The 9,337-nt window shown below is 36.0% G+C and overlaps 1 protein-coding gene across 7 annotated transcripts in view; it reads left to right on the forward strand.

Moving 5' to 3' along the window:
• PACSIN2 (protein kinase C and casein kinase substrate in neurons 2) overlaps positions 1-2,917 on the forward strand; it is a 61,851-nt gene extending 58,934 nt beyond the window's left edge. For 5 of the 7 annotated variants that reach the window (XM_033514654.1, XM_015627584.3, XM_015627587.3 and 2 more), the window contains one exon: positions 1,087-2,917. In XM_033514654.1, coding sequence (XP_033370545.1) covers positions 1,087-1,199 — 113 coding nt within the window. In that variant the 3' untranslated portion in view covers positions 1,200-2,917. The remainder of the gene's footprint in view (positions 1-1,086) is intronic. The other 2 variants (XM_015627589.3, XM_015627588.3) reach the window with 2 other exon arrangements.
• The last annotated feature ends 6,420 nt before the right edge of the window (positions 2,918-9,337 follow it).

Below are 9,337 nucleotides of genomic sequence, written 5' to 3' on the forward strand. Positions count from 1 at the left end.
CGTATTTTATGAGAGGCTTTATAAGCATGTAAAAGGACGGGATATAATTATTTATAGTATATCTGTCTCACCCTCCTGTGGCCCTCCATGGCTGAGAATAGTGACAGTAAATGTTGTCTCTGAAGTATTGTCAGAAAAAGTTATTATATGTTCTAGTTTTATCATCACAGTGGTTTCATTGTAACTGCTGTGCAGATGACACTTTAAGCGTTAATATTTTCTTAGACCTCCAGGATCACTGAGTTTCCAAGCCCAAGCTTTGATACAAATGCATTTGTTAGGGCATACTGTCATTGAAAAGTGAATTTTCCTAGTCTTTGTTTTCACTCTTTATTAACGTACACTTAATGGAAGGTTTGAAATTGTACACCCTAATTCTTCAGCACTAGAAAAAGTGGGAAAATTGTAACTTCTCCATAAACCAAGTAGAATCTGAAATGCCAAACAGTTACTCATAATGGGTATTTTCTAGTTTTCTGATAAGCTTAAAAACTAGAAGAGTTTAACCTTTCTATCTTAAGAGAAAAGCTAAAAAGATAGGTGTCTTGAGAAGATTTAATATGAAGCTTGTCCAATTCTACCAAAGAATTTATATTCCTTAGGCTAGTTTATATTCTCCTAAATGATACCAAGACTCTGTTTGGGACTTATTTTATTGTGATTATTAATCACTTAATAATAAGTGATTAATACCTTCATCATCTATTTCCTATTGCTAAGATAAAACACAAATCAGTTTTATCTAGGGAAATCATTTGACACAAAGAAGTTGGACAGGAGGAAATAATTGTTACTCAATGTGGCCTTTTATGCCTGGCTGAAGTGGAGCCTTTGCTCCTTTGCTGCTGTGGAGCATCTTGGAGTCTGCAGGCTCTCAAAGTTTGTTGTTTTTTTTCTCAAAATGAAGTTATCTTTTAGTTCATAAATGTCTGAATGGATAGTCTGGAAGTTAGCAAGCAAATTCTGAGTTACTTAGTCTTTGTAGCATTTTCTTCCATGTTTCCCTTAAAACCTTAAGAACTAAGCCTAATGCAGCATTTCTTTTACTTGCACTAAGTTGGGCAAAATGTTCCTTCTTTTCTTCAGGGGATGAGTTAACCAAAATGGAGAATGAAGATGAGCAGGGCTGGTGCAAAGGACGCCTGGACAATGGACAAGTTGGTTTATACCCAGCAAACTATGTGGAACCAATCCAGTGACAAAGGACAAAATAAATACAGAAGTGTCACAAGAGCTCTGTAGGCCTGTACAGTGTATTTAGGTGAAGTGAGAGAAAACTGAATGGATGTATAGAATGTATATATTTTAATGAGAAGGTGAGAGCTTGATACTGAAATAAGGCTGAATGAAAGACAAAAGCTTGACATTGTTTTCACAACTTTTACACAATGCAAAGGAAAGGAGTTAGGTTGAAAAAATAGTCTGATAGGAAAAACACTTTTTAAACTTTTTCTTCCTATATGGTCTGTTATTGTGGATCCTAAACTTTTTTGCATTTTCTATGCTTATGCCACATCCTACCCCAGTATGTGGCTTATGCTCACTTTTGTTTAATCAGTTATTTTAAGTGACCTTCAGTAACTTGCAACTTGAATTTTAAAGGTTATTACAGTTAATTTTTTATTTGTTCTTATCAATGTCTGAAAGATGCAGTATTTTTTTATTTAAATGCTATGTAGTTAAGCACCTTTTTGTATGCTTTATCAATTAATACTTAAATTATGACATAGATTTAGTCACCACTTGACTGAATGAAAGCTCTTTCCATGTTGTAGCAATCTTTCTTTGTTGTCAGCATGGCTTGAAGTTGTAAATGGAGTTGTAAAACAAAATACTGTATTTAATAAATATCTATTACAGAAGGTTATTTGTAGCAGAGATATCTGCAGGTGTCATGTGTTGGGATTCTATTGCAAATGTTCTTTACATAGATTGACACTTGAACTAAGAATTTTCCATCTAGATCTTAAGTGGCATTCAAAAGAAATATGAATTATGCATAAGCCCCAGAAGAGTGGCTATTTCCAGCAGATGTTTGCAGGAAAAAAATAATCTCCTTTTAACTGCTAATGATTTTTGGGTGATTTGAAATGTTAAATCTGTGAAGGCTGATTATCTTGAACAGAGAAGATTGTAAAATAGACTAAATGCTTTTATTAAGAGCCTATCTATGTTGTGTATATGTACATATAATTTGATATTCCAAAATATGAAGAGCATGGCTATTAGTTATCAAGCCTTTTGGTGTCAATAAGATTGAGACTATTTTAAGAGATTAAATGATAGGTATATTTAAATCTGTTTTCCTGCCACATTCATTACTGTACCATAGACAAAGTATTCTGTGATTAGATTTTTCAAAGTACAGTAAATACACTAATATACTCAAAATCAGTATTTGTGGATAAATTAATGAGTCAAAGTATAAAATAGCTTTAGTCCAAACATGGATTATTGTAGCAGAACACTGTAAAATCTATATATTTTTTGCAGTTACAACGTGACCATCTGTACTAGTGTCAAATATGCATTTGTGACCTTGAAAACTGGGTTGTAAAACTACAGCAGATCTGTGTTAAAACTAAATATCAGGTAAGTAAATATGCCATGTTAGGAAGCTACACTGTAATGAAGTTAACAAATCTTTTTTGAGGTAACTATAAAACACTGTTGGTAATCTTGGACTTTTTATAGCTTTCTTTTTGAGCTTATAGATATATTTAGTCATCATTTTCAGTGAATCCAAATGTGCAAGCTTAGAAAGTGGATGTATGTACTTGTCTGTCAACAAAAACTTACCAACATATTTGTTCATCCACAAGACAGTTGCTGAAATTGTCAGGAATTACTGGTTTGGGTCTCTGTATTGTTAAATGTTTTAGAAAACAATAAAATCTGTTAATCTCTTAAAAACATAGAATGCGCCTTTTACTATTTTAATGTATGTCGAAATAGTCTTATAAAAAATAATCTATGCATTTTGTTGCAATTCATGGTGACAAAATCTGCATTGTGTAAAAGAACCACAAACCAGGAGTGTGACATGGGTGGCAATGTGCCATTAACAAAAAAGGGAGGTGCCATACACAGGAATTCTTGGCAAAACATTCCAGCAAAATCTTCATGGAAGAGGAAACTCTTTTATGGGTATGCAGAGTCTACTGTAATGCTGCTGTCTGCGGTGGTGTCAAGTCTCAGATAGATTGGGTGAGCAGCTAAGTTTTTATTTCTTCTTAAATACAGTATCTGAATATTTCCTGCCTTTTGAGTTTTCTTGTTGACTGGCAGTGATTAATGCAATGCTGTTTGTGACAGCTGGCTGAGGATTTTACCTCATCTTACCCATCAACACCAGCTGAACATCAGATACCAGAGGTTCATAATCAGGGGCCCAGGGTCTGGTTGGAGGCCTGTGACCAGTGGCAGCCCCCAGTATTAACTGTTTAATATATTCATCAGTGCTTTGGGTGAGGGGAAGGTGGTGACACACAGCTGGAAGGAGGAGCCAGTCCCCCTGGAGGCTGCACAGCCCTTCCCAAGGACCTCAGCAGGGTGGAGAGATGGGTAGAGGACCTGTCTGAAATACAGAAAAGGCAGATGCAAGGTCCTGCACCTGGGGAAGAATAATCCTGGGTGCCAGGACAGGCTGGAGGTTACCCGCAGGGAGCAGCTCTGAGGAGAAGGGCCTGGGGGTCCTGGTGGGCAGTGAGCTGTCCCTGAGGGCAAGAAGACCAATCAAACCTTGTAAGGTACTTTTGCAGCTGTCTTACACTTCTGTGATCATAAGTAACTTATTAAATAATCAATAAATAATCAGGTGCCATCCTTCTACTTAACCACTTAATAAATGTACAAGTCCAAACAGGAATCCCTCTGGGGACACACAGATATCCTCCCACTTTTTGTTACTGTAGTCAGTAACTGATTAAATGTTCATTTATTTTCATAGCAGATCACTTCAGCTTTGATCAGGGACATTAGCAAGAACTCATTGAACATCCAAGTCACTTGTTACCTCAGCTAGATCATCTTGACACATGAAATCTCCTGCAAGGTAAAAAACCAGATCAATTGTGGAGTACTGTGGTGGTGATAGACACTTCTAGAATCCATATGCAGAAAACACTGAAATCTGACTGCCCAGGCAGAGATAAAACGTGATAAATGCAGGTGGGTTTTGCAGAGGGATGCAGCTGGAGCTTTGCAAGTCCCCTGCACTGCTGGTGCAAACAGCATCCTCACGCAACTGATAGTTGCTGCTTGCAAATCCCAGTATATAGCAAGAGATTGGCTTTGCTCTGAGCAATGGTGTTAGGATGTAGACACTTCCAAGAGTGGAGAGCTCCATGAAACCTCACCTGTTTGAAGTGGTTATGCTTCATAATATTATCACTGCATTAGTACTAAATAAAAGAAAGTTGAACTGGTTTCATCAACTGGTTTTTAATGTAGATCCAAAACTTCATTTCCATGTGCTGGGAGAAGCATTTGAATGCTTACTGAGAAACTGCCTGACTGTTCACCAAGTCTTCACAGAAGTATGGCAAACGTCATTTATTTCTATCTCTAGCACATTTTTATAGGGTTGGACAGGGTCTGTGGGCTTAGCAAGTTACTATTGGTTAATACATATGGTTTACATTCTTTCCCCAATACACAAGGCTATTGTTTCTCTTTCATTCTCACTGCTTCAGGAGAGTTTCAAGGACACTGCCTTTAATATCATCGCTTATACCAAAGGCTGTCTTGTGCAGACAGGCTTTTACTAAAATATCATGCTTTTACTCTGTTAAAATGTTTTACTACAATTACCCATTTCTCTTTTCGCACAAGCCAGGCTTTAGACGTGATTAATTTTACACTTTTATAGAGACAAGATAACATACAACTTAAAATAACTATCTCTATTAATACCATAAGTAAAATTCATTCTCCTTTCAGCACAAGAGACTTCAACCATCCAGTGATGCCCCAGTTGGCTAACAACTTCTAATGGGGTCACTATCTTCTTTCAGGGCATGTAACCCATTCTGTAGCTGTTTTAGTTGTGTATTACAAACAGCACATACCTTCAAACTCTTCACAACCATGTCCTTGTGCTAAGAGCAAGGGATCAATTGGAGTTTGATTTTGCAATACGGCATGATGTACACCACTCACATCAGCTGAAAGTTCACTTAACATTGTTGATGTTATGTTGTTCTTTCCTGATCCAACAAGCTAGCTTTTTTAGAGTTGACAAGCCTTTAGCAGCAGCTGCTCCTGGAGTAAAAACGAGGCTAGCCATATTATACCACGACCCTAAAAGTCTGGTTCTCTAACATCATCACATTGTAATTCATTCAGGCTTTGCTTTGACCATTTGATGTTTTTTTTATTTTACCAGCTATATTCAGTAATTGGTGTAAGTTTGGATGGAACAAAGTGAGTTTCCTAAGGTAACAGGGTCCTCCATGTGGGCTAGCAGGAATTCCATTCCATGCTCTTATCTCCACAGATTAAGACTACTGAACTAGGTAATCACCCTGGTGATCATCCTGTGAGATTGCACCGTGAATAAAAAGCTTTACTTTTGGTGTTAGTAATGAGATCAATGATAGGGTTAACTGTAGTTTAGTGTTGCATCTCTTTGTTGGAGTGGCTTTTTGTCCAGGCTTAAACATTATCCATCCACCTGAGGTATTGGTGGACCCTAACAAGTCCAATTCTTCTGGGGGCCATATGGTAACATTGAGAACTTCAATAATTTTTATTTGTCAGCAGGCTTCAAGTTGTCTTGACGTGAAGCCAACAGTGCAATTACACTCTCATAACATTGCCAATTCATTCAATCGAGTTTCATTGCTAACTAAACTTTTAAATGCTTGCGGATCCCATTCAGGAACTCCTATGAGACAGGTGCAAAAGGGATCTCCAGGTGTGGCTAGGCTTAAACACATTGATTTTTGGCCTGTCTAGTGTGCTAGAGTGACCCATATGTACATATGGCTTTTGAATGTTAGTTAGCAGACAGTTGGTCAGGACTATACACAACACAATTACTATAAGCAGTTTGTTCCACACAAATAACACCATGCTTGCCAGAATCACAGCTAATCAGGCTTTTATAATTTGTTGAATTAATTCCTTTAAGGTTTAAAGTTAAATGAACTTTCAAATATGCTTGCCTTAATTCTTGAAGGGGGGAATACTTACACTTTATATGAATATATTTTCTAAACTTATCAAAAACCTACAAATAACAATTATCACACAAGCTAAACTCTTTATCTTAAACTATAACTACTTTTAACACGTGCTCTGGTATTTATGCAATCTAAACATGAAAGCAATTTGCTTAAAGGGTAAAATACATTTACAATTTGCTTTTATATACAGTTAGATGGAGTCTCTATACTCTTTTAGATCTTCTACAAAATTCTTCTTACAAACAATGATTTAACGCAATTCAGTCTTGGAACATCCACTGCTCCTATGATGTCAGCTGGCAGCTGGTCGGTGACTGACTGAGGGCATCGATGTTCAGAGCTGTGTGGTGACTTCTCTGTTCCCTGGATCTTATGTTTTCAGAGGCACAGTCTGGTCAGATGACTTTTTTGAACCTGTTAACAAAACACAGACACTTCTCCCGTTAAAGTTAATGAATCATTTTGGCTTGGCTGTGGTACACCCAATTGTAAATTTAGATTATATGATCTTTCTAAACTTTCAATATAAATATTTCATTATTGTGGTCCAAATTTCTAATACACATATTACACTAATCAAATGCTTTTAGGGCATCAATCCCCAACTTTTTTTAAAAAAAAAATAAAATGAGATGTACACATCAAAATCAACACAAAACCATATACCCAATGAACAAAAACCTATAGCAGTTAAAAATCGATTAAATAATAAAGATTATTAATAACATATGTAATATAGGACTATCATTAATCACTAGATATACACTGCACCAGCATCTTATAGTCCGCAAACACACAACAAAATCAGTTTGGATTTCATCAGAAGGATTGGATGACCACCTCCGGAAATGATTCTCCAAGCCCGCTTCAAAATTGATCCAGCTGTCATATTAATAGGGTCAAATTGCTAAGTCAAAAAAGTGATCCAAATACTGATTTGGTACAGAAAACATCTGGATCTCTTGGCAAACATTCTGTCCCGGTAAAGTCAAGGATTGGTCAGGGCCTTAGGCTTTTAACTGGAAAGATGCCTCTTAACTCATTTCTAAAACAAGGTTCTCAACAGTAGCAGCTGTGAGATGCTTACAGCACAGCAAACTGTTAAAATGCATTTGTACAAAGCAGATTATCAGAAGCCTTAGCTACCAGACCAATTAAACCATGCAGCAGTTGGTTTAATTTGAAGCCTCTCCCATGGCAGCTGACCCTCAGCGATGGTACATATTCTTGGACTTCTGGAAACACTGAAAAATAAGAAAGCTAAAAAAAACAAAAACTGCAGACATTGCAACAAACAATAGAACTGATGAAATCAGGGGTGTCACAGACTGCATTCACTTCTATCCACAAGCAGTTTCATTGTTCATCAAGTTCATCAGTGTTCTATCACAGCTGTTTCAGTTGTAGTCATCTTCATCTCTCTAGGAAAATAACTATACTTCACAGTTTAAACAAGTGTCTCCAATAAAACATAAAACAATTTCAATTAAACAATATTTAAACCTGGTAAAAATTAATTATGACAAAAGGAAATAACAAAGCTTAACTTTAAAAGAATATCAAAGTTATAAAACTTAACTTAAAAACATTCAAACAAACATAATGAAACTTCATTCTATTAACACTTAATCTATATCAAATAAAAGCGTAACTTAATCTTACTCCATTACTACAAAAAGACAACTAAATATTTGGTATATACTCTTTAAACACAATATAACAGTAACATGGATTTACTATAAAGATTATAAAAATGTAACAAATATATGACAATTCTATGTCATTTGGCTTTAAAAATACAATACACAATAATTGCAAATGCTATAAAAAATACTTATTCGTAACAGGAATTTGCCTAGTATATGCTTAAGTTGGTTAGGATTTTAAAATGCAGTTTTTCTAGAGAAAAAACACAACAACACAGGATTTGGCAAGTCGCCATTCAGCTTTTGTAGCACTTTTCAAAAACATCAAGTCAAAATTTTAGCTAAAATCCAAATTCCAAATTGGTATATATGCTGTTATATATGTTTTTTATAACAAAAGGACTCACATTGAAATTACCTTATTAAAATTGTGGAAAAAACAAGCAAATGGGTAATATGTGCTTTAGCTTAACTTTGTCTTTTACAGTAAAGTTCTACTAGCTAATTATTTTTTAAACCATAAACATCTTTTGTAGAGAATATTAATTGGAAGGTTGTTTTACTAGCAACTGTAAATCATTCAATATTTTAACATTAAGTTTTAAAACTAATTATTGCAAGGTGGCTTTTACTTCTGTTAATACTCACCTTAAACACTTTTTAAAAAGGGGCTTTTTGAACTTTCAAAGAATCACAATAAATTCTCTAGTAAAACTAAAAAACTGCAACTGCATAAATTCATAATTACTTAAAACACAAAATTAACTCTGAAAGGGTATATAAAAACATTTTAAAAAAACAATGAATCATGACTTTTTAACAAACTGGGTACTATCCCAGTGACTCTTCTTGGAGAGGGAGCAGGGGGGAAGGTGAACTGCTCCCTTTGCTCCTGCTCTGCTGCTGTTATCTTTCTTCACATCCCCCACATACTCTCGCAGAAGGGAAAAATGGAGAAAAGAAAAAAAAAAACTCACAAACTTAACTTTAACAAGTGCAGTTCTTTCTTTCAATATTTCTCTTGTTCAGAGATAGAGGAAAAAGGGCACGATTTTACAAAAACAGGCGATGTTACGTGAAAAGCCTCTTAGGGCCAGGTGGTAACAAAGGTGACCGTTGCAGCTTATCAACTTCTAATTACAGTGATGAATTTCAAACTGGCTACCATATAGTTAACGATTTTTTGGATATTTTGTCTCTCTTTGAAGCTGTCTGAGCCACCTGTTTCTGCTTCACTATTTCTGTAATCGCTGATATTTGTCCAGCGTGGCCTTGGAGATTTTTCTGCACTGCCTCTGCCCTGGGGATGTCTTTGTTCTCTGCGCACACTTCAGTGCTCTCCCCATGTCCCCCTGGTTCAGGTAGAAACCAATCTACATCTGTCTTCTCCCAGGGCAGTAAAGTTGGAACTTGAATCAAGATTATGGTGTTAAAAGTGTCTCCAAAGGTGGAGCAAATAGTTCAGGATGTATCACATCCTGCCATTGCTGAACAGATTCTGTT

The sequence above is a fragment of the Parus major genome, chromosome 1A (genome assembly GCF_001522545.3).
Source record: "Parus major isolate Abel chromosome 1A, Parus_major1.1, whole genome shotgun sequence".
Classification (NCBI taxonomy): domain Eukaryota; kingdom Metazoa; phylum Chordata; class Aves; order Passeriformes; family Paridae; genus Parus; species Parus major.